General features: G+C 35.5%; 1 protein-coding gene across 4 annotated transcripts in view; it reads right to left on the bottom strand.

Moving 5' to 3' along the window:
* The window catches only part of ZNF280D (zinc finger protein 280D), a 126,706-nt gene that overhangs the window by 21,698 nt on the left and 77,818 nt on the right, over positions 1-27,190 (bottom strand). For 2 of the 4 annotated variants that reach the window (XM_070422102.1, XM_070422072.1), the window contains 9 exons: positions 25,398-25,555; positions 24,508-24,608; positions 23,346-23,492; positions 18,559-18,693; positions 16,414-16,721; positions 15,814-15,954; positions 12,471-12,533; positions 3,245-3,363; positions 3,059-3,095 (listed from right to left, as the gene is read on the bottom strand). In XM_070422102.1, the coding sequence (XP_070278203.1) occupies positions 3,059-3,095; positions 3,245-3,363; positions 12,471-12,533; positions 15,814-15,954; positions 16,414-16,721; positions 18,559-18,693; positions 23,346-23,492; positions 24,508-24,608; positions 25,398-25,555 (1,209 nt within the window). Of the gene's footprint in view, positions 1-758; positions 2,456-3,058; positions 3,096-3,244; positions 3,364-12,470; positions 12,534-15,813; positions 15,955-16,413; positions 16,722-18,558; positions 18,694-23,345; positions 23,493-24,507; positions 24,609-25,397; positions 25,556-27,190 lie in introns of those variants that run through there. The other 2 variants (XM_070422092.1, XM_070422083.1) reach the window with 2 other exon arrangements.

Genomic DNA, 27,190 nt, shown 5'->3' with positions numbered 1-27,190 from the left:
ATTATACAGACACCCAATGTCAGACCAGAAGAGCACAAAAATCAAGTCAAAGATTTGAAATGCGAAGAAGCAAAAAACACCCAACTGGAAAAGCAAAATGAAAAAAGAATCCAAAAATATGAAGATAGTGTAAGGAGCCTCTGGGACAGCTTCAAGTGTACCAACATCAGAATAATAGGGGTGCCAGAAGATGAGAGACAGCAAGATATTGAAAACCTATTTGAAGAAATAATGGCAGAAAACTTCCCCCACCTGGTGAAAGAAATGGACTTACAGGTCCAAGAAGCGCAGAGAACCCCAAACAAAAGGAATCCAAAGAGGACCACACCAAGACACATCATCATTAAAATGCCAAGAGCAAAAGACAAAGAGAGAATCTTAAAAGCAGCAAGAGAAAGAGACTCAATTACCTACAAGGGAATACCCATATGACTGTCAGCTGATTTCTCAACAGAAACTTTGCAGGCCAGAAGGGAATGGCAAGAAATATTCAAAGTGATGAATACCAAGAACCTACAACCAAGATTACTTTATCCAGCAAAGCTATCATTCAGAATTGAAGGCCAGATAAAGAGCTTCACAGATAAGGAAAAGCTAAAGGAGTTCATCACCACTAAACCAGTATTATATGAAATGCTGAAAGGTATCCTTTAAGAAAAGGAAGAACAAAAAGGTAAAGATCCAAATTGTGAACAACAAACATGCATCAATCAACAAGTGAATCTAAGAATCAAGTGAATAAATAATCTGATGTACAGAATGAACTGGTGATTATAATGAATCAGGGACATAGAAAGGGAATTGACTGACTATTCTTGGGGGGGAAAGGGGAATGGGAGATTCGGGAAGAGACTGGACAAAAATTGTGCACCTATGGATGAGGACAGTGGGTGGGGAGTGAGGGCGGAGGGTGGGGCAGGAACTGGGAGGAGGGGAGTTATGGGGGTGGGGGGAGGAAGAGGAACAAATGTAATCTGAACAATAAAGATTTAATAAATTAAAAAAAAAATAGTTCTTATTTTAGAGTAAAAAACCACAACTGAGTCATACTTTTAGAGTCTGCCTATCCTTTGGCAACTAAGATCACAAAAGGTGACTTGCTTGTCTTTAAAATAAACAAATGTCAATTTTTTAATATACATGTATATGTGAAAAAATATATACATGAAAAAAACAAGTGCATTGTTATTCCCCATATATTTTTTCTATTTTTTTACATTCTTACCTGAGGATATGTTTACTGATTTTAGAGAGAAAGGAAGAGAAGGAGGGAAAAAGGGAGGGAGTGGGGAGAGAGTGTGACGGGGGACGGGGGGAGATACCTATGTGAAAGGGAAACATTGATTTGTCTCACAAAAAAACTGGGGATCGAACCCGAAATCTATGTATGTGCTCTGACCGAGAGTCAAACACACAGCCTTTTATGGTGTACAGGAAGACACTCGAACTAACTGAGCTAACCGGCTGGGGCACCCCTATATTTTTTAATGTTACTTTTCCCCCCAAAACTTCATTAATGGTTAATTAGATACTATGTGTTAGCCAGACAAATATGTAACTTTAAAACTTGTTTTAATATCTACAAGAGGTTTTGTTAATTCTTTACACCTTAGAACCCATAATTATTAAGATAATATTAATAATAATCCCAAAATAAGAGAGGATATAATAACATCTAATGGTATAAATAACAGCCAAATTAAAAAGCTCTAAGTAAGGCAGCCATAAAGAATCTGTAGAGAATTATAGGGAATCTCTTGGAAGTCTTGGCAAAACAGAGCAAACACTAAACAGTTTTAAGGAATAGTAAAGAGTATAAAAATAAACATCATAATATCAGTAAATTTGGAAAACATAAAACAAACTATTAAAATTAACTTATTCAAAATAAAAAAGCTGAGAATTAGTATTGTTGAAAACTATAGAGCTAGAACTGGGTAATATATTTTAAATGACAACAAAAATAACTGCAATTTTGGAACATAATTGTAGAGACCTGTTGTTCCAAGGACATGAAAATAACTATGGCTTCCTAACAACAAAAGCTTTTACACTCCTTGGACTGCATTCATGCAAGAGGAAGATTAAAGGGCAGCAGTCAAAATGACTGAACTTCAACTTGGACTGAAGTATTGATTTGGTGGGCTTTTCTTGGCCAGAAGTGACCCACCAGCTTAAGATCAAGAGCCAAAGAACCCAGTGGAAATTTGTGCTCAATTTGGTGGGCTTTAAGGCCATCTCTGGGTAAATTAGCATCAACCTTATGGGAGGCCAGTCTTGAAGTAAGGAAGTCTCCCCAAGACCTGATTTCTTGAGACCACAACCTAGAGCAGGTCCCACTGTAAAATTCACATTCCTTGGAAAGAGAGAATAGGCACCAGTGGTGTCCATCGAAGGGGGACACTGTCCAGGTGTACCCTGGACATTTTTTGAAATCTCTGGGCTGCTTCTGCATCTGAAAAATAAGAAAAATAGCACAATGACAGACAACGAAAGAAGAAAAAGACAATCATCGGGCCTAAACACTTAAGGCCTATAAGAAATTAAGAAAGCAGACAAAATAGACAAAAAGACAAACAGCCATATCATTTGAAATGTATTATTCTGAAGGCAAGTACAACAGAGAAAAACACAAATTATTTTAAGCAAAGTAAGAAATGACTATAGCAACAAAAGTTATTTTGGAAAGAGCCAACTGGAGAAAACAACATATGTTAAGATATGTCGACCTGACACAAAAATAAGGTGGAATAAAGAACCTAGTCTCATTTGAAGCTGAAAAAAGCTGAGTAATGAGAACTAGTGTCATGAACTTGGCTGCTTAACTGCCTTTGTGTAAGAAAACATCTCAGAACTTTGAACTTAGGAAATTCCAACTTGTCTCGCACCAGGTCACGAGCTCCATAGAGCAGGAACCTATTTCAACAAGCAGCTTTAAAAAGAACAAAAAAAACACAAAATACTTTAATATTTTTCATTTCTATTAATGATACATTTAAAAATGCAATAGTGCTAAAATCCATCAAAGCAAAATACAATGAATAAAAATTAAACTTACTCAGAAAGATGTTCAGAAGTTGGAATCCGAGCAGAAACTGAAATTAGAAAAAAAGTTTTCTATTTAAAACTGATGAAATATGATGAGCGAGAGCAATGATTTTATTAAGAATCTATATTGTGGCTGACCAAAAATAGTAAAAAAAATATCGAAAATCCAAAGTAACACAATTGTATATATACTTACCTTTCTCTACTACAACTTGACAAGTATGAGTTTCCTGCTGACTCAAGTGTGCAGCCATATTATCAAAGCCAGATACATCAGCTAGGAAATCACAATCAAGGCACACCAGAGTAATGCCCCTAAAAAAAAAAAAGCAAACAGTATAAAAGTTGTTTTATCTTTTATGAAAATCCATAAATAAGTTCAATGATTATCTAAACCAGGGGTCCTCAAACTACGGCCCGAGGGCCACATGCAAATACAAATATTGCATTTGTTCCCGTTTTGTTTTTTTACTTCAAAATAAGATATGTGCAGTGTGCATAGGAATTTGTTCATAGTTTTTTTTTAAACTATAGTCCGGCCCTCCAACGGTCTGAGGGACAGTGAACTGGCCCCCTGTTTAAAAAGTTTGAGGACCCCTGATCTAAACTAATAATAGAGAAATATGCAAATTAGCTGGGACGCCGTAACATCACAACCAAACAGCAGGGACCTGCATGGCGCCTGTCTGGGGCGAGGGACCTCAGGCCACGCTCCCCTGCCCAGGTGCTGGGTGGAAAACCTCAGGCCACGCCCCCCACCCAAGCGCTGGGCGGGGAGACCTCAGGCAACCCCCCACTCAGGTGCTGGGCCAGGAGACCTCAGGGCGCACTCCCCGCCCAGGCGCTGGACCAGGAGACCTCAGGCTGCGCCTCCGCCCAGGTGCTGGGCCAGGAGAACTCAGGCGGTACCTCCCTCCAGGCGCTGGACCAAAGACCTCAGGTCTCACCCCTGCCCAGGCAATGGGCTGGGAGACCTCAGGCTGCTCCCCCTACCCCAGTGCTGGGCCTGGGGACCTGAGGCCGTGTCCCCTGCCTGGCGGGGCTTGACAGGGAACCTGAGGCTGCACCCCCGCCAGAGGGGCTTGACGGAGGTGGGGCCGGCTGGGTCTGGGTCTCACCCAATGGGGATGGGGCCGGCCAGGTCTGGGTCTCCTGTGTTTTTGATGCGCGTGCGGGTGGTGGGCGGGGACTTGACTCTAGGTCCCGCAGTGTGCCCCCAGACTCTGACAGGAGGGAGATTTTCATATACATTTTACTAATTTTCTTTCATCCCTAACACTTCTTTTATAGAGAAAGGGCAAATAGCAATATTAAAATATTTCCTCTAATTAATTCCCTTTTAATGTGCAGAATTTTGTGCACCGAGTCACTAGTTTTTTCACAACTGGCTTTTTGTGTCAAACTGTTGATCTTATTTTTGTTATATAAACTTGGTATAACAAAAATAATTCTCTAGAAAAATGGCATAGCCATATCCAAATCATGCTATCATTTATTTACAGAAAGTATTCTTTTTATAAACTTTTACTTCTCAGACCAGTTGCTAAAAGCTAGGAGTTAAGAGACCTAAAGCCCAGTGTTGGTTCCACTAACAACTTGTGTCACTGCAACAAGTCACAATCCACCTGTACCTCCACCATCTGCAATGCAAGGGTATAGTAATCATTCATTCAAACTATATTTACTAAGGCTGTCTTTACACATACTGTACTACTACTGTACTATATTGTGAATATAAGTGAAAAAAATACAGTCTGTGCCCTAACAAATCTATAATCTAGTGTTTTATTTAGGTGAGAAAAAAATTAGAAGAGAAATGTTAAGGTTTTAAATATATACATCATGTAGTAGCTGTCACTGATTACATACTATGTGTTAAAGGTTTTTCTCTTTTTTTTTTTTTTTTAAATATATTTTATTGATTTTTTACAGAGAGGAAGGGAGAGAGATAGAGAGTTAGAAACATCGATGAGAGAGAAACATCGATCAGCTGCCTCCTGCACATCTCCTACTGGGGATGTGCCCACAACCCAGGTACATGCCCTTGACCGGAATCGAACCTGGGACCTTTCAGTCTGCAGGCCGATGCTCTATCCACTGAGCCAAACCGGTTTCGGCAAAGGTTTTTCTATATATTATTTTTATTCTTAATCACAACATATATTATATTATTCTCACTTAACATTGAATTCGTTAATGAAAGTGAATTAGTTATTTCACGACTGAAGTCCAAAGCCTGAGTTCCCAATCATCCTTGCACTGTGAACTGGCCCACTTGCTGGGGCCTGAACTACTCGTTTCCTTACCAAACACCGAGTGCTGTAGTTCTTAAATGAAATATGTAATGATTATAAATTTTCAAAAAGCCTAGGAAACAATTTCCATGGTCATCAATACTTTCTGTTGCATTCAGGAACAGTTTTTAGACTCATTAGAATAAACTATGTAGTATTTGCTATTTAAAATATTTAAACATAATTGGTATATTACAGTGTGTCACAGTGGCCTTAAGATTCTCCTAAAAATGTGTTTAAACTTTTGATTTTTAGTTGAAAGGTATTTTTAAATATTATTAAGCCTGCAAAAGTATGTAAATGTTTCAGAAAACTTAAAAATTCACTATATGTTTAATTTATTATATTTTAAGAGTTAAGAACCTGGGAGCTTGTTTATTCAAGCATTTAAAGTGCTGTTTAAAAGAAAAGAAAATATATTAAATGTATAAATGATGTTAAGTTGTTTAAAAGAACTGGGGTTGCAAATGGGACTGTTTAAAAAACTTAGTCTGTTCAACTTAAATGAATCTTACCAAACATTAAAGGCCCTCTAGAAAGTGATTATTAAAATGTACTTTATTTCTAAATGCAATATTTTTACGTTAAACTTAAAAGCTTAAGGGAAGTTAAGATTTAAATACTTAACTTTAGTAACTAAATATATATATATATATATATATATATATATATATATATATATATACATATATACACACACACACACACACACACACACACACACACACACACACACACTAGTGGCCTGGCAGACGGATTTGTGCACATTGAAAGGAAATTAATTAGAAGGTGGCTGGTGGGGCGGGACTGGGCGAGACAGGCCAGACACACCCTGGAACCAACATCCCTCAGTCCCTCCCCAGCATCTTTGGAGTGAGCAGGGTCCTTCCAGCAGGTGGGGTCCCTTGGCCTGGCCTGTGGGGATCGGGCCTAAACCGGCTCTCTGACATCCTGAGGGGTCCTGGAGTGTGAGAGAGCACTCTGCAAAGTTGCTGTCGTACAGGGTGTGGAACTCAAACAAAAGTGTGCAGTAAACCAGATTCGGGGCCGACAGTGCCCCAGAACCAACGTAACCCACGGCTGAAGGTGGAATTGCGCAGCCCTGAGAGGAATCGGGCTTCCTCTTCTCTGGTTTTTGGGTGCATCACCCAAGAACCGCCGCTGCCAAATCACTGCAGCTCAGCAGCTTGTGTTAAGTGTCTGTCCCCTCGTGGTCAGTGCACATCATAGCAACTAGTCAGATGGTGGGAGGGACACTTAGCATATTAGCCTTTTATTTATGTAGATATGTGCATGTATGTTCTTTTCTATTAACAAACTGCCCTCACAGACACTAAAAGTGGTCTCAATGGTAAAAAGTAGCTAAATGCCTATTCTACAGGATATAGTTAATTGGACCAAGGTGGAATGCCTAAATCAAGCCTTCTCTAAACAAGGATTTGTAATTACAAATTTATAATAAAATTCCTTGATCTGGGAAAATGTAGGAGGCTCAGATTACTATTGGGTCATCAATAGACAGGACTGGTCTGCACAAAGAAAGGAGAATGGAAACCAACTCTAGAGAAATTAATAAAGACAAGATCATCCTGCCTCAGTGGGTTAGACTAGAGAGAAGCCATGTCAGTAAGTGATGGCTTTCTGGTTCCCTTTTTTGTTCTAGCTGTACTTCCTCCTCTTAGGGGCCTATGAGATTCTTTAGAATCCTGCTAATATATTATTTTTGCTTAGGTTTAAAAAAAGATCATGTAATGCTATCATTGTTACTGTCAATTTTACAAAGTCTAAAATATACTTTGGAAATTCACCACATACTTTAAATATTTGAGCATTTTACCAATATACAAATACAAACAAGTAACATACCATAGACTGACTTCTCCCATGAAGCTCTAATGCAAGCATGTCAAACTCAAAGGCTAACACGGGCCAAATAAACAAGGTTTAAGTTTATGTGGGCCGCAAAAAAACAAAAGCTCCAATTTCATAGAAACATAGGTTTATTTCAATAGAGACATACTGAATACAAAGGGCTGAAATAAATGAGTAATCGTTAACATAAAATAATAGAACATCTTAATAAAAATTAATATTTTTTCTTAAACATTAACTTACCAGACACCGAATAACTGCACAAATTAATAAGGGCAACACAAATAAACCTATTTTTCTTGTTCTCTGAAAGTGAAATATTTCCTGTTGCGCATACCAAACAAGTCAGTCCAAAACTAATGATGTGGCCATTGGCTGCTAAAATAATAGCTGCTAATATTAGTGGAGAGAAATGGTGCGCCTGCACGTAAGGGAAATGAATGCAATGTGATTATAGTATTCAGTCATTAGCGAACGTTGTAGTTCGTTATTATAATTATGTATAACAGGATATTGTAAAAATTAAGTTACAAAACTTTTATTCTTACATACTGTTATATTGGCTAGGCTGCAAAAATATTCGTTGTGGGCCACATGTGGCCGTGGGCCACGAGTTTGACATGCTTGGTCTACTGTGTATTTACACTTATATGTCACACTGGCATAACAAAACTGTCCATAAAACTAAAATCATGTATTTCCTCCCCAAATCAACTCCTTCTGACTGTCTCATTATGCCATTTCCTCTAACAATAAAGCTCAAACTATAATTATCTCTATATCCCCTCCCTTAAAATGGTCAATATGCCAAGCATTTTACAATATTAACAATTTATTGAGTACTTATTCTATGCCAGCCTAACAAATTTAGACATAGCATCTCATCTAAATCTTACACCCACCCAAAAAAACTATTAATTATCTTTTTATAGAGGACAGTTAACTTAGTATTCTACCAAAGACATAGAGACGGTTATGATCAGGATCAGGCTTTAAATTGAGCACTTAGATTCCAGAGTCCATATTCTTAAAGATGATGCAATACCACCTCACCATTTTACTCAAGTCCTTACTAAATCATTCAAAACTATCACAATAGTCCTAATCTATAGAATTTATGCATCTAGAACTCACGCTACTGTTGAAGGTGAGAGGGTATTTTCAATTCAGCGTTCCTTAAGGTATTACTTGATATTATGTAAAACATCTAAGGTTCTTGAATGCCCTCCAAATTAAGCCCAAACTCCTCAGCCTTATTTTCAATGCTTTCACTGGCTCTAAGCTCAAAACCATTGCCCCAGACTTCAACCTTACTATATTAACTTCATGCTCCATTCATTTGCTACTAGGTATTCTGTCTATAAGCCTTCTACTTTTTCATTTTTGTACTTTTATTAATGCTATTTCTTCCAACTTCAATGCGGCTGTGTCTCTTCTATCAGTATAAACAATATTCATCCTTTAAAGCAAAGTATAATTAACACCTATCCATATTATTCAAATAATCTCTCTCCCCTTTGAAAAAAATAGTCTTCACTGCATTTATTAAAATCTTCCTTGCGGCCCTAACCAGTTAGGCTCAGTGGATAGAGCATCGGCCTGCGGACTGAAAGGTCCCAGGTTCGATTCCAGTCAAGGGCATGTACCTGGGTTGCAGGCACATCACCAGTAGGAGGTGTGTAGGAGGCAGCTGATAGATGTTTCTCTCTCATTGATGTTTCTAACTCTCTATCCCTCTCCCTTCCTCTCTGTAAAAAATCAATAAAATATATTTTTTAAAAAATCTTCCTTGCATTATTAGTTATTTATGTTCACCTATATCTCCCATCCAATAAACTGTATATTCCCTGAAAACTGGTTGTAAGACTTCATCACTTTCATCTTTACAGCAACTGTATATTATGTACATGATAGATACATAATAAAGAGATAAAGAATGAATATTCCATTACAATAAAGGATTATAAAAAAATACTGTTCTACACAATTATAAGTATGCTATACTCCATTCATAGGAATTGACTTACTTTCAATTTGATAACTATTGAAGTAGAGGGGAAAAATCCCAGATTTTTAAAATAACATAGTTCACTTAAAAACAGAACACACAATTAAGCTTGACAACAGTGAGATAAGACTAAAACTAAAATTTCATCTTTTAAATGAAAAACTCTTTTTTTTTTTATTGCTTAAAGTATTACAAAGAGTATTACATATGTCTCCTTCTTCCCCCCCCCCCCCCCCCTTGACATTCCCCAGGCCGCCCCTACTCCCCAGTGTCTTATGTCCATTGGTTATGCTTATATGCATGCATACAAGTCCTTCGGTTGATCTCTTACCCCCCCTTTTCATCCCCCAACTCTCCCCGGCCTTCCCGCTGTAGTTTGACAGTCTGTTCGATGCTGCTCTGCCTCTGTATCTATTTTTGTTCATCAGTTTATAATGGTCTTTATTATCCATAAATGAGTGAGATCATGTGGTATTTTTCTTTCATTGACTGACTTATTTCACTTAGCATAATGCTCTCCAGTTCCATCCATGCTGTTGCAAATGGTAAGAATTCCTTCTTTTTTATAGCAGCATAGTATTCCATTGTGTGTATGTACCACAGTTTTTCTTTTAATTCTTATAAAAATTTTTAGTAAAGGCAACATCTAATATAACTTAATCTATTTCACTGAACTCAATTAATGCTTTAAAATTAGCACTAAAATACTTTTTAAACTGAATCAAATTTCATTTCCCTGTAAGCTACCTGTCCAACATCGTAGATGGGAGCTAGTGTCCACATAAATCATTTTCAACCTATACTTTAATTTATTCAACAAATATTTACTGAGTATACTAACCAATGCATGTCATAGACAAAAATCCAAACCACAGAGATTTGAGTAATAGGACACAGAAAATTAAAAAGGTAAAGCACAGCCCTGGCTGGTTTGGCTCACTGGATAGAGCATCGGCCTGCGGACTCAAGGGTCACAGGTTCGATTCCAGTCAAGGGCATGTACCTTGGTTGCGGGCAAACCCCACTAGGGAGTGTGCAGGAGGCAGCTGATCGATGCATCTCTCTCTCATTGATGTTTCTAACTCTCTATCCCTCTCCCTTCCTCTCTGTAAAAAATCAATAAAATATATTTAATAAATAAATAAAAAGGTATAGTACAAAGTATATCAGATGATGAAAGATGATCTAGAGAAAAATCAAGCAAAAAAGGAGGTAGGGAGAGATGGAGTGAAGCACAGGAGAGAGAATGCAATTTAAAATTTTTGTTCTCTTTTTACTTCATTTTGACACCACTTGTTATTACTAAAACAAATTTAGCAAAAGAATATAGGCTATTCATATCTCTAGTCTAAGGACAGTAGCAGTCATTTAGATTTCCAAATTGGACATCCCAACATCAGGTTAAAAAAAAAAAAAGTAATAAACCACAATGAGTTACCACCTTACACCCACTAGGTAGCTATAATAAAAAAGAGATAATAACAAATGTAGGCAAAGATGTGGAGAAACTTGAACCCTCATATGCTGCTAGTGGGAATCCTATATAATAAAAGAGAAACATGCAAATTAACTATCCCTCTGTTACGCTCACGCCATGCCCACAAGCCAATCAGGAGTGAGTATGCAAATTAACCCAACTAAGATGGCAGCGGCCACAGAGCTGGAGCGAGCAGGAGGCTTGGGTTGCCCCTGGCGATGGAGGAAGCCAAGCTTCCCGCCTGCCCTGGCAGGCCCTGTCTCCACTCAAGGCTACTAAGTTCCAATAATAGAAGATAAATAAATCCCAGATACCTGCTTCCAGCCAACAGTGGCTTCCGCTAAAGGAAGGGCGGGGAGCCTGGGTTGCCAGGACCTGGGCTCTGCTTGGGTCGCTGGGGGGCTTGGCCAGCCTGAAAACGGCCCTCAGCCCCTCACCCAGGTTTGCTTAGGCACCCCAGTGGGACCCCCACCCTGATCTGGGACACCCTTCAGGGCAAACCAGCTGGCCGCCACCTGTGCACCAGGCCTCTATCCTATATAATAAAAGGGTAATATGCAAATTGACCCTAACAGCAGAATGACTGGGAATGACTGGTCACTATGATACACACTGACCACCAGGGGGCAGACACTCAATGCAGGAGCTTCCCCCTGGTGGTCAGTGCGCTCCCACAGGGTGAGCTCTGCTCAGCCACAAGCCAGGCTGATGGCTGCCAGCAGAGGTGGCGCGGGAGCCTCTCCTGCCTCCTTACAGAGCTAAGGATGTCCGACTGCAGCTTAGGCCTGCTCCTCGCTGGCAAGTGGACATCCCCCGAGGGCTCCCGGGCTGCCAGAGGGATGTCTGACTGTCCGCTTAGGCCCGATCCCCCGGGGAGCAGGCCTAAGCCAGCAGGTGGACATCCCCAGAGGGGTCGCAGACTGCGAGAGGGCACAGGCCGGGCTGAGCCCCAACCCCTGAGTGCACAAATTTTTGTGCACCGGGCCTCTAGTATAAAATAGTTGAGATACTTTGTAAACCAGTCTGGCAGATCCTCAAAGGCTCAACAGTTACCATATAACCCAGCAATTCCAATCCCAGATATATACTAAAGAGAAATGAAAAAGACATGCCCAGACAAAAACTTTTACACAAATGTTCATAGCAGCATCTATAATAATAAAAACTTAATATGCTAATTAGACCTGCTGTCCTTCTGGACAAAGCCATGGTGACGGGTGGGGGCCGAAGCAGAGGCCAAGTCCCTTGCACAAATTTTGTGCATTGGGCCTCTAGTTATTTATAATGGCTTCAAAGTTAAAATAACCTAAATGGATAAACAAACTATGGTATACCCATACAATGGAATACTACTGAGCAATAAAAAATGACGTACTGATATATACAAGTGAACATGTAAAATATGCTAAATGGAAGAAGCCAATCATTAAAGTTCACATAATGTACCATTCCTTTTATATGAAATGTCCAGAATAGGCAAATCTATATAAACAGACAGAAGATTAGAGGTTACTTAGGAATGGTGGAATTGGAAGGAAATGGGGATAACCTTAATGAGTACAGAGTTACTGTTTGGAATGATAAAAATGTACTAATATTAACTGTGGCAATGACTGCACAACTTGGTGAATATATTAAAAAACTATTAATTATACAATTTAAGTGTGTGAATTGCATGATATATGAATTATATCTCATTGAAGATATTATATAAAAAATTTAAGTCATAAAATTTTTCAATAGAAAGAATTTTAAAAAATCAACTAGTTACCTGAGATTTCTTGAATGCTCCTTAAAAATACAAAACCTTTTACTTGGGCGGTTACTGTGAAAGCTGGAGAGACAAAACAGATTTTATTAGTTTTATTCTATAGTATTCACATTAATTTATAGCTATATTTCAAGTCTATAATTAAGTTTCTAGTTTTGAGTAAAAGATCACGGTATAAATAAAATAATGTTTGTCATCCTGGGTAATTCTATATTTTATCTTACACTCCATTTTACCTATTTATATTCTAATACACAAATTTCCCTATGTATTTGCTTATATGATCAGTACCCTTATCATTACACAAAAGTAAATATTCAAGTTTTTTAAAAAGTAAAGCACAAATTAATTTTCTTATCTGTTGAAGAGTTAAAAGCAATTTTAATTTTTTGCTAATTTTTTACTGTAATATAAGCAGTTATCAAGAATAATCATTAAATTGTTTTCCAATCTTAACATCCTCATGTTGGGGAGGGGGGTAGAATCTAAATGATCTTCTTCCAAGTAAACAATACACAAGCTAAATGCCACTGTTTAGCATTTATAAAATCAAACATTTAGAGAGTTCTTTGCAGTTACTAGCAGGGGTTTAAAAAAAATTTAAAGCAAAACTTTAAATTTAAAGTTAAAAAAATGCTTCCACTAAGCATAGAACAGAAAACCCTAAACAACCTTTGTAACCAAATATTGCTTTTATATACCCTTTTATATGTTTTTATTGATTTCAGAGCGAGGTAGGGAGAGAGAATCATTGTTCAGCTGCCTCCTGCATGCCCCCTATTGGGGATTGAGCTGAAACCTAGGCATATGCCTTGACCTAGAATCCAACTGTGACCTCCTGGTTCATGGGTCGATGCACAACCACTGAGCCACACTATATACCCTTTTATATATGGTAAGGAAAGCTTCCCTATACTAGAAAGACAGGATTAGTTTAACACAATATCACTAAAAGTGGAGTCATGGATCTAAAATCAGCATCACCTGGGGACTGTAGATAGGAAGCCAGCTATACAATTACTTAACTGTCCTTCTACTGACAATTATTTAGAACCAATAAATCTATACAAAATATACACGAAACTCAAGCATATCTTATGAAAATTCAGTACTCTGTCTTATTTATTGTATAGGAATAATATTATTTTACTAACATTCTTTGGTTAAGTTACCAACAATGGAAATGTAAAGAGGCAAGAAATGTTGGGAGAAAAGAAAGGGAAAGAAGTAGAGGAGCAGCCAAAAAGGAAGAAGAAAAAGAGTGGTAACAGTTTAACAGAAGCTGAGGAGAATACTTTCAAAAGTGAATGACAACACAGATCATCTTTAAAAGGCATGGTTAGTTGGCAGGTGGGGATGATACTCAAATTTAAGGGTAAAGAAATAATAAGCTAGTAACAAACACTTTGTACCAATGTAAAACAGTGAGAGAAAGACAAGAAATAAGGAAAGTAGGCAGTAGAGACAAATCTCCTTCATCTTAAAAAAAAAAAAAAACAACCTCAAAATGTGTGTAGCCCTAGCTGGTTTGGCTTAGTGGATAGAGTGTCAGCCTGCAAATCGAAGGGTCCTGGGTCCTGGGTTCGTTTCTGGCCAAGGGCATGTACCTCGGTTGCAGGCTCCTCCCCGGCCCTGGTTGGGGCATGTGCAAAGAGGCAAATAATCAATGTGTTCCTCTCACATCAGTATTTCTCTCTGTCTTTCCCTCTCTCTTCTACTCTTTCTGAAATCAATGGAAAAATATCCTCCGGTGAGGATTAAAAAAAAAAAAATGTAAGCAGAAGGAACCTGGTTGAGAGGAGATAAAGTAGCAAGTTAACTGAATAAGGTGGTGGAAGAACCAGAAGAGATGAGGGACAGGGTTAACTCTGTAGAAGTAGAACATCAGGGTTAACTTTGTAGAAGGAGAACATCATTATTTCTGAGATCAACGTTGGGATGAAGATAATAGGGAAAAAAAATTGTTGATATAAACGAGTTAGGTAAAGAATTCTAGAAGAGCCCAGCTGGTACGGGGCTCAGCTGGTAGTCCCAAGAGGTCACCGGTTGGATTCCCAGTCAGGTCACATGCCTGGGGTTTTCGGGCTGGACCCCCAGTAGAGGGTATGCAGGAGGCAGCCATTTGATGTTTCTCCATCATTGTTTCTATCTCTCCCTCTCCCTTCCTCTCTTTCTAAAATCAATAAAAACATTTTTTTTAAAGAAATCTAGAACAAAAACAAAGCAACAATCAAATCAGATCACCCTGAGGGTGAGGTTGACTATAAAGTTAGAGGAGTGCTGTTGGACTTTGGAAAGAGGAGTCAAAGCTCTGAAAGTGACAGGGAAATATGAATTCAAAAGAAATAAACATACATTTGATGAGATTATAATGATACAAGGTAAAAAAGGGGATACAATAACTTAAAAGTTGATGTGCTGGCACAAAAAAGTAAGGTATCATAAGGTTAGGTTAATTAAGGGGGGTGTGGAGGAGGGAGAACTGTGAGAAAGGTGTGGAAGCAATCAAGAAAGGTGGGAGAATTCTTGAGAGGAGCAGCTGATAATTATCAGAAAGTAACGTAAAGGTCATGTTATGATTTATGGGAAAATCACTTTCATTATACTTTAATTCTGACTTTTTAAAAAAAGAAACAATCTAACTAGTTTATATCTGAACAATTTTTTACTATTTTTAACAAATAAAATCCATCCTAAAAGATGATTCTACTAATAAGATACAAATGAATGTGACCTGTGAGGCTTTCTCTGCATACTGTACATATGTACTAGGTACTCAAATATTCTAAGTTGAGTGAATTAATGAAAAAATTCCAATAATGGCATCATAACTAGAATAGTCTCTCATTTTACTGACTGAATGCAAGGCTAGATAGCTTGACAGATAGGTGGACAGAGGGATGAGAGAGAAACAGATTCAATCAAGTTCTTAGCACCACTGAAAATCCTGGAGTCTCTCAAAGTGACTGCTTTGAAGAGAATAACACTCATGAGATTACATGCATTTGTTTGGTAAATATATTTGAAACATTTACATTTTTATCTTTAAAAATAACCATTTTGAAAGTCCTATAGGAAAAAGAAATTCCCATCAAAAATCTATTTCTCAAACAGACCTATATAATTTATTTAGTCTAAATGCTCTTACAATTTTAGTTACAGTAATTTTATGAGTCACTATGCTGGAAAACAGTACCAGACATTATCCTAGAAATTCTCTATTGCTAGATGTTTTTAGCTCCTTGAAGAGAAAAATTGGTTTCTAACAGGATAACTGTATTCTAAAACCAAACCTGTTGTATTATAATTCAATTGGTAATTACAGATGTTTAACTCATCTTACCTCATCATATGATTCACATAGGCTTTGCTACAGCTAGTGTGGTATCTGCAAAAACTACAGTGGACATATTTAGGAAAGTGATTTGAAAGATCTTTTATTTCGGAAAAACACTCAATGCACCTTTGAATTCCCCGACGATACCTTATGGAGATATAAAGAAAATGGTAACAATATATTTTAAAACAAAAACAATAAGGGAGAGCTTTATTAATGTTCTGTTAATTAAAACCACGCTGTTTAAATGAACATATTTAAACAGACTTATAACTTGAAAATTTGCTATGAAACAACAGCTAGGATAAGTGTAATATCAGTTAATGCCTGTCACTGGAATAAAAGAAATTAACCAATTCAAATGTAATACGATAGAAGCATAATATATAATAATACCAATATAATAGATGAATATTATAGGAAAAATATAGAAAAGTACTGTTCAACAACAGTTGTTAAAAAAAAATACTTATATTATTTGCTTGGTCTTTATGCCATAAGTGATAGCATATGAAAGTTGAGAGTTGTATACTTTTAGATTAAATAAAGGTTTTATTATTTTATTTAAGATTAAATTAGTATTATATATCAGGAATAAAAGATTACCTTAAGCTCCTCAATGCTGTATTGACTTTACTTTTTCTGTTGCTATTAGCCAAAGTGCTTTGTTTTTTTTGCATATTAGAGACTTTTGATTTGAATTTAGATTTACTTCCATTAGGCTTACTTGTAGTAGGTTTACTTGCATTAGATTTAGTTGTAGTAAATTTATTTGTGTTAGATTTTGTGGGATTTTTAGCAGTTACACATTTTGTTCTCGGAGGTGAGGCCTGAAGGATAGAAGTGTTTGTACTAATGGAAGGTACAGTTGAAGATCCTGATTGAAGAGGTCCAACTGAAGCTCGAATAGTAACCTACAAAAACAGAGATAATATTTACTTTAGACAATTAATCCTTGCATAAGTATTAAAATATCACTATGTAACAAAAAAGTTAAATATCAAGTATTTTTTAAAAAGTATAAACTATAATTGGACAAGTCTTCCATTTATTTTAAATACTTAAATGAAATTAAAATTTGATATTTATTTACTTACATTTTTATACTGATCAGTTAAATGTTGTTATTAATGGATAATTAGGAATTATATGGGTATTAAAAAGAGCACATTCCATAGCTATCTTTATGCTCTGATATAATTTAAAAAATTCATATAGAGGTCAATATTTAAATCTCAAAACCTGAAAAATAACTCTGGAAAGGCCTGCATTACCCTTTGCCCTGCATTACCCACAATAAGTGTGCCCTGCATTACCTACAGTAAATGTGACCTCCTCTTTCCAGGGGCTCATTTAGCAGAATTTATGTTTACAAAGGTTGTGGGGTGGGAGGGGCTACATCAATTCAATATACTTCATGGAGAGTGTAATAACATTTAGAATTTCCTTAAAGAGAACTAATATAAAGCTTATGAGGTAGTATTCAAAAATTATATTAGTTTAGTTGACAATGGAAAACACAAATGCCTACCAACATTCTCATTAATCATATGACTATTCTCCCCTCATGTATTTATTATGAGTAGTCTATGAGGAAGTCCTTTAAAACATGTGTGGCAGCATACAAAAGCAATGAACTAGGAATCAGATTTGAAGTTAAATCTCATACAACTCCTTCCTAGTCATGTGGCCTAGAATAGTAACTTATCCTTTCTAAGCTTCTTTACCTATATACTATGGGGCAATACCTGCTTTGTTTATCTCACCAGATTGCTGTATGAATTAAATAAAAGAATCTATGAAAAAGCATACTGAAAGCCTAATTCTAAGATGCGAGAAAAACATTTAGTATCATTATTAATATTATTATTGCTATTATCATTAATAAGGGAAAATATGAGAGAGGACTGCACCGCTTACATTCATGTTATGCATGTCTAGTCCCAGCATGGAATGAATGGATTGCAGGGAAGGATGCTGGATAGCTTCTCTTGCTCTAGGTCTTCAGAGCATGGCTTTATATTGTTTAGTTAATTCAAATAACAGACATACCCACATTCAAAGGTAAGTACCCAAAGCCAAATATAAATGTTTTGGGGATTATTTCACTTTGGATTATCCATGCCTCTGTTTCCCTCCACTGGAGCAAATATTCAAGAGCTGACTGTATATAAAGAAGTCAGAAAAAAACAGGAATATAAGGCAAAAAGGGAAAGGTAAAATACAATCATCAGTATGTAGTCAGACATGTGTTTGCTCACTTAAAACACAATGCTATCCAGCAGCAGAACTTGTTTCTCTGAGAGTAGACTCAGTAATAACAACTTCAATAAACATCTAAAAACCTATGGCATTCAAAGCACTATACTAGATGCTGAGGACACAAAGATAAATAAATCATGATTCCTGATCTCAAATAGTTTAGCAGATAAAACCCATATATATATACTGCCTACAAGAATAGCTCAAAAATAGGCTATATAATATTGACACAACCCACTGACCCAGGAAACACAATATATCTAGTTGCACTTTTTACAAAGGAATACCATTCTGGCATAGCACACACAACCACTGAAAAAAACAATGGTTAGGTTTTTTTTCTAAACATAAGAATGCTAAAATTTGACATTGGAGTCTTAATAAAAATCAGAAACCATTTTTTAAAGTATTATATTCAATGGATAAAACCAGATAGGAGTTAATTTTATTATCATACCATATGTTAAAATACAACATATTTACACTCACTTTTGTTCCAGGAGGTAGTCCTTCTAGCTCTTTAGGTTTTATAAATGTTCGATGATGCTGAGTCTTGTGATCCATTTTCTCTTTGCATGTCAAAAATTGCAGTCTGCATTTTGTACAACGATGTATTCCTTTTTTCTGTTTAGAAAACAGGAAAAATAATTTCTATAACCACAAATCCTGTGTCCTGCAACTGTTCTGATTTAACATTAATGATACCTAAATAATTTTTAAAATAGTATCTTATATCTCTCATCATAAATATTAGTGAAGTATTATTTCAATTTTTAAAATACTCTTTGCATTAGTATTTAGGTTTCAAAAATGTCTGTTACTGTACAGAAGTTGAACATGAAAGTTGTATCAATAGCTTCTAATGAAAGGTATCTCAATAGTGGTATTAAAGCTCCATTAATTATAATTTTAAAGTATTTAGACACAGGATACTATGAAAATGAGCTATACTATGTTTTTATCCCAGAAAAATATAAATTCTTTCTCATTTTTGCTCTTTCTGGTTGGTTAAAAGTTGGTAAAAGAAATTTAATATCTAACCAGACATTTAAAGAAAGTTGTTATAGAAATGCTTGTATAAAGCAGTGCTAGCTAATAAAATTTTCTTCAGTTATGAAAATGTTCAAGAGCTGCACTGTCCGATACAGTAGCCACCAGCCACATGTAGTTAACTGAGTACCTGAAATGTGCTGGACATTTATTTAATCTTAAATAGTCACAAATGATTAGTGGTTACCACACTGAATAGTGTGAATATGGAGGGATAAATCAAAACTATCCCTGATACACTTACTGACTGAGACACCTTGACTGAGTCCCTCCTTAAAACCAACCCTGTCACTATGCTATAGATGGGAAATAGGATCCAAGAAAAATCTAAATCATTTCCCCATAACTACTAAGTAACATTGCCAGATTCCTTACCCAACATTTTTTCTACTACATAATATCAACTACAAACTTTATCTATATGGTCTCATTAATTACTTATGTATATACATATAAAAATATATACATATAAACTTAAATACAAAAGAATGTTTTCTCTAAAGTTGCAATGTGCCAGATAAATCATTACCATTTAAATATAATCAATCACTTTTTAACCTAAAATAAGGTTAATATCCTGGGAAGAACTTGCACAATTATTGGTACACAGCAGGCATTTCATAAGTTCTTTACAAAGTTCGAAATCCAGTTCCCAGAAATCTTTTCTATATCTATAATCACTCCTTAGGTTACCTCATCCAGTTTCAAGGCTTTGATACCATCTATCCAACTGCTTACTTAACATTGCTATTTGATGTCTAATAGACATCTCAAATCAACATGGACAAAAGTGAATTCTGAATTTCCTCCCTATATCCCTGCCCCCCAAAATCTGTTCTTTCCTCAGTCTTCCCCATATGACAGTATGTGAAAACTCCATTTTTAGGACAAAAAATTTGGTCACTCTCTCTCACACCCCATACCCAACCCATTAACAAAACCTGTTGGCTTCACCTTCAAAAACTTTCATAATATTTCCACTTCTCATTACCTCCAACCATGGCTATCATACTGGTCCAAGTAACTCTCCTGGGGTACTATAATAATCTCCTATCTTCTCCTTGTCATGTTCTTTCCTCCCTGTAGTGTATTCTTCCCATAGCTGTCAATGGTGCTACAACATGGCAGACCTTTCACATGCTTATAATGCTCTGAGGGCTTTCTAAAGCCCTGGTTCAGATTTACAAGGCTTTACAAGAACAGGCCCATATTCTATTGCTACAACCTTATCTCCTACTAGTCCTCTTATTAGTTTACTCTGCTTTGGCCACAACTGGCCTCTTTGGTTGTTCTCTGAGTATAAATTCACTTACCTCTCCCAGATTTCCACATGGCTTACTCCTTTATTTCCTTCAAAGAGGCCCTTTTTGACCACTCTCTATACAAAACGGCAAACACTCCTCCAACACTTCCCAATCCTTGGCACTCCCTATCCTCCACATTTCCTTCCACAGTAACTATCACTAGCTAACATGCAGATATGCTCAAATATAAACACACATTTTTTATTATCTTTCTCCACAATAATACAAATTCCAGAGGATACAAACTTTGTTTTGTTCATTGCTACAAAAAATCTAGAACAGCACCTGGCACACAGTAAGGCAACCAATAAATATTTGTTAAATAAATGGACAGTGAGGCAGAAAGAAAGAGAGTGACAGAGAAAATGCGTATAAGCAGCAGGTACAATTTAACCAATTCAAAACGTCTGACACTCCAGTCAATGAACATTTGTCCAGAGCCCTGAGAGAGAATACATTAATCTATTATTCCCTTAGTTGGACACAAGTCTTGAACATCTCTCATGTGTATATATGCATTTCAAAGTGCTAATGCTGATATTTTAATAACGTGATGTTCAGTCAACAACAAAAAAATAGTGATCATTCCAAGGGTAGGTAAATAATTGTCTATGTTTAACTTTTGACAAGCATACTACATTGTTTGGGAAACTTGAGGGATTTGAGGGTAATTCTGACTAATTATAAGTATTTTCTGCCCTTATACATTAATACCAATGTGAAATCTGACTCTGTGGGAAAGCAACAGAAGGCTGGGCTCTGAAGTCAAATTTTAACTCTGCTTTTTATTAGGTAATGTGACATTGGACAAGTTACTTTCTCTAAAACTTAGTTTTCTTATCTGTAAATTAGAAATAATAATATACATAGGGTAGGTGTAAGGATTAAATAAGGTAATGATGCATGTAAAACACCTGCTGCTGCCATAAATGGTTGCATATTGTTTTAACTGCTTGTTATTTTTATTAAAGATCTAATGAGTATATTTAACACATCAAAAATCACTTTCACTATTTTAAAAGTCATACAAATTGGGCAGTCAGCTCTAAAATCACCCAAGACTTAATGATAGAACCTCTTAGAGAAAAGTTACAACCAAAATCTTCAAAGACAATAAAATGAGCCACACAGTCAACAATTCTTATTGTTTAATATCACACTAATAATGTGTTATCAATTACAAGTTTATAATCCTGCTCAGCTAAGGTTTTCCAATCTTTTGTAAATAATTATATAATTTGTAAATACCTTGAAGGATGCTTGATTATCCTTATTAATAGATTTCCCCCTCTCTACTGCTGGCTATCTACCTCCTAAGTACTCCTAACAAACAAACAATAAAAACCTGGGAACCCAAGGCAAATTAAGACATAAAACTTAGGGTACAAAAACTGATAAATGACAGAGCCCACATAGTAGGCTCACACATTTCTTTCATAATTATCATTCTTCCACATCTACATTACACTCCGGAGCTTAGTAAAGCATATGGGAAAAATTACATGAAAAGCCCCATAATGAAATAGAACTACTATCTCATATCTCATTTTCCCTTTCAAAATTAAAGGCCAAACATTAGAAAGAGTACCAGAAGTATTGTTTCCCAAACTGTGTTCCTCAATAAAGTTAACAGATATTCTGAAAAGATTCTGTGGTCAAATAAGTTGGGGGAATAATACATACTTATATACCTTACTTGGAGATTTATAATGTTTTGGCATATTAAAACCTCTGAGAAGTCCTATTTTAAGAAACAGACAAAACTGTTTAATTTGATAAATCCAGGCATTTACCAAATTTACTTACCAGTAACAATTTGGGGGGAAACATCTATTAACACATGATGGAACACTGTTAAGGAAACCTAGAACAAAAAATCTTCACAGAACTTCTCAAGGATGGGTAGCATCCCAGTCACAACATAGGTAATTCCAAATTCATTTGGAAATTCTTTTATAATTTTTCCCAATTAAAAACCATAAGTCAATTTTATGATTATCTAATGATTGAAATGGAAAGCAAAGTGAGCAACCAATGCTGAATAAACTGGCGTGTCAATTTAACCAATAATTAAAAATATGATGAGCATCATGAGAAGTGAGGTGTCAAAACTTGGTTACATGATCAGATCCAGTAAATCCATTGACTTCTAGGTTTGGCAATGGCACTAGTGCTCTTTCAAGCACTAAAGAACAGACTGTGTTGCATCAAAGTTTTTAGCCCAAACAAAGGATGGTTTAATTGCTTCATGGAAAAGAACCAGTAAGCAAAAAATCATAATTCAAGATAGAGGTATAAGCACTAATCCTGGGTTCCAAAAATTACACAGCAGAACTGGCAGAAGTCACCCAAAAAACAAATTATGACCTAAGTGCAGTTCTTTGACAATGCTCACATATCCAGCAATAAGTGTCATTACTATTTCCTTTGTCATTGGCAGCTATAAAAGACCACTGCTGGTCAATGATGACAACATGTTTTCTCAGAATTAAAAGGGCTAGAAAGTAGCAATAAAGTAGTAAGAGAAAGAGGAAAATAAGATTATGAGTCCCCAATCTTCCCTTTCTCAGTTCAACTTCATCTTTTCACATGCTCCTGTTATCTACCTTCAAAATCCCATAAACATTCTCAGACCCTGAGATATTTGGTCTTTTGGATATTCCACTCATCTTCCCTTTTTTCCTTCAATCCTTAGGTTTCCTATTTCTAGCTATCTTTCAGAATTTTCATTTATGAGCCACAACATCACCAGAAAGGAAGCAAGGTAAAGTGGAAGTTTCACAAGTAATGTAGCACAAACTGCAAATTAACAGTGTCATTTGGAACAATTTTACTTCCCTTGTAGAACAAATCTTATGTTTCTAAGTCATAATCTATCTTTTCGTTAAAACAACATGAACAAATAAGAACTAGTCATCTCACCTGATGCTTCATATAATGATGCATATAGGGTGTGGCAATTTTAATAACTTTGAGGCAAAATGGACATAGCAAGTTCTTAGTGTTTTCATGGGATGATCTAAAATGAGTTTCTACATCAGAAAATGATGACGATCTATAATTGCAAACCTACAAACAAAAAGAATGTTAAGCTTAACTTGAAAATGTACATGATATACAATTACCGAGTAGTAATACGTCATTTATTTAGAAGAACATTACGTACAACTAATTCAGCTCTGATGCCTACACAACCAAGAATCCCATTAATGCAAGCACTAGATGATCTTTGAGACAGAAAAGTTATCTTTTCAAGTTAAGGAATATTTCCCAAAATATAATTAGAGTCCCTTCTTTTCATTAGATGTTTTTATGTATCACCCCCTATCCTGACTTGAATTTTCAAGCTCTGACACTTCTTGTCCTTTAAGGTATTTTCTGCTATGTGAAACAGCATCTTCCTTTAGATTATAAATTGCCTCCAGGCTATGGCAATGGTCAATTTATTTTTATCATGCTTTCCTATTCCTTCAAATTCTGGAAAAATACTAGGCCCAGAGAATTTTGTAGTATGCTCTGTATCTAAAATAATTTCATATTTCCCTTGTATAACTATATTCTTCCCTATATAGTAAGATAAGTCCATAGTTTGTCTTTTCCCCTCAGAGCTTTTCTTTGTCGTATAGGAGTGAGTAAACAATGGCTTGTGGGCCAATTCCAAATCTCTACTGACCCTATATACAATACATGAATTATGTCACAGGACTTTCTACTAATAAATTATTTACAAGAGGAATTTTAACAGTAAATTTTATCTAAATGGTTAGAAAATAAAAGAATGTATTTCATGACACAAGAAAATTATATGAAATTCAAATTTGTGTCCATAAATAAAGCTTTATTGAAACACAGCCACATTCATTTACTTACTTATTTTCTGTGGCTGCCTTTGTGCTATAGTGGCAGAGTTGATGAGTTGCAACAGAGACTGTATGACCTTTAAAGCCTGAACATTTACTATTTGCCCCTTTTACAGTAAAAGACTTGCTAACTCCTGGCCTAATAGGTTTAAATCTTGTAACCAAAATAACAGAAAACAATCAAAACAAACAAACACTAAGTACACAATAAAATATGTGTATACCTGGCAAATATATGGCATTTCACCGGGTTTATGATTGTCCTTCATATGTTGTAAAAGAATATGCTCCGTTTCAAATGATAATTCACAGATTTTGCAAATGGCTAAAAGTGGGGGTGGGGGGAAGACATTACATCATTTCAAGATATATAAATACATACACACACAAACACACACACATCAAATCATTATCTGTACACCTAAAACTAATCAAATGTTGTATGTCAATTATACTTCAAAATATTTTTTTAATTTTTCAAATAAAGTATCCTTCTGAGGCAAACAAAGATATATATATATAAAATTCATTTTATGCATCTATAAACAATAACAGTAATAACAGCAGACTTGGTGGTGGTGGTGGTGGTAAACAGTTAGTTTTGCAGTTAACTATGTTCTAAGCACTTTACTTACAATAACTCATTTAATTCCCATAACAACATTATGAAGCAAGTATTTCTATTATCCCCATTATTCAAATATTAAGAATAACTTGCCTGAGATCACATAGCTGTATTAAGAGGAAGATCTGGGATTTGAACCCAAGTGGTCTAGTTCCAAAATCTATGTTTTTTAACTACCACTATTAGTTACTTTTCTTATTCAAGTTTAAATAAAGGGCACTAATTTCATATTTGAAAACTGATCTAAGGCTTCTAACTTAGCCCCCCACTTATAATGCTCAGGTTATTTTCCTTAATTATTTAAAAGAGTGACTTTAATTTTTGCAATTTTATTTAAAAGTTTACATTAATCAAAATGTAACTTTTTCCATTTCACCCTCAAATTCCAAAGTCTTTTTCTTCTTCTTATTGTTCTAACAAGCTTAAGGTTTTCTCAGAATATTGACAAAATCAATAATATTTGATATTTAAAATGAAACTGTAACTTACTAGAAAATTCATGGGGTGTGTGTGTACTTTCAATGTGACATTGCAGTTGAAATGGTGTGGGAAACTGACGGTAGCAGTGCTGGCAGGTGGTGTGGTTTTCCCAGCTTTCACTGCTCTGCTTCTCAAGTTCCAAATGGTGTTTCATGTGGTTCATAAACCTATAAATGATTGTCAACAGGTGCAAAATTCAGATTTAAAAACAAAAATCTCACAAATAATTATCTGAATCTTAGAATATAGATATATTACATGAAATAAATTACATTCCTCTAGAAAAGTGTGCACTTTAAACAGTCACTTTCATTAAGTGACTACATAAACATCTTTTTTTAATCTTTGTTTTAAAAATCCATTAATGTAATTAATCTGAAATATCATTAATTTGCTATGATTTAATCGTTTCAGATTATTAAAATGTTTTCTTACGGTGAAAGAGCAGGCTTCTTTTTCATACATGAAATACTATTTACATTTTTCAATAAAATACTCAAAGGGAGGAAACCCTACCACCCAAAGCAGCTACGCAGTTATGAGAGTAATCCTGTAAGGCCATGAAGATATACAATAGATTCCAGTTGCTTAAAAGACAAATTACAGGTATTTTTACTTGTGTCTTAATTTCTAAATGTATGTACTAGCAATTTTAATGCCTACAATTATAAAAACTTTTTGTTTTATTTAATGGTATTGGTTTACTGTTAGCACAGACTGTTTATTTTAACTTGCAGACTGTGCCCTTTGTAGGCAAAGTCCATTTTTCAGTTTTACATCCTGCTACGTCAACCTCCCTTAGAGGCTTCTTATGAGCAGGAACTATGACCTTCAACAACAGAGGGTGCAATATAAAAGGGAATACCTATTTAAAAGAGCTTACTGAAGCTTTTTGCTATAGTTGAAAGTAAAGTTATTCAATCAAAATAACAATTTTTAGACTGGGGCAACTATTAACAATTATTCACTTTGAGTCCCTAAAGGAAGTAATCTTAAAACAAAGTAATAATGTCATCAATATGGACAGCAATCATCATGAAGGTCTTTTTCACATATCCACAACACTACTTCTCTTTAGAATAGGTTATGACACTCCTTGAAAAATCTTTTTGTCCTCCTTTGGTTTTAATACCAACTCTATGAACACCTATAGAAAATCCTAGACTTGGTTAAATATTTACACATAGAGAAAAGTGAGCCATTAAAATTTCAGCTTACAACTTTAAGCAATTAAAAGTTTATGTATATAATCACTTAACTAGCAAGCTTTCCCTCAATTATTATATGAGCCCCCATCAGGAGCTCATACTACTTAAAACAACAGATGAAAATAAGGGAAACAACGAAAAAAAATCCAAACCTCTTGCAAGGATGTTCACAGAATAAATAAACCTAAGTGTTTTTGGTGAGACTCAATGTAGGGGAAAAAAATACCATACCACAATACGTTCAAAGAGCAAAGCGTAAAAACCTAAATCTGTGAGTTTCGTGCCATTCTCTACAAATATCAATTTGCCTTTCCATTTTTTTTACTATAAGGTAAAATATTATTTAACATATATAACTTCTTCTATTATCAAGTGTTTCATTAAAGTTACATTTACTAAATAATCAGTATTTCAAAAAAATGCCCAATTCCTGGATGTTATAAAAAATTGTCTTTGTTTAAAATGTCTATATAATTCTGATATTCTAGAAATATGTATCTAGTCTTCTGAAACAACAGCAAAAAAGGAAATGTTTTATTTTCATATGTTTAATACTAAATGGGCTAATCTTAAAGGAAAAGCCAAAAAACTGTT

The sequence above is a fragment of the Myotis yumanensis genome, unplaced genomic scaffold, assembly GCF_028538775.1.
Source record: "Myotis yumanensis isolate MYYU_CA2020_CCGP unplaced genomic scaffold, mMyoYum1.0.hap1 SCAF_1, whole genome shotgun sequence".
Lineage (NCBI taxonomy): Eukaryota > Metazoa > Chordata > Mammalia > Chiroptera > Vespertilionidae > Myotis > Myotis yumanensis.
Note: the sequence above shows the minus strand (reverse complement) of the source record. Positions and strands in the feature narration are given on the sequence as shown.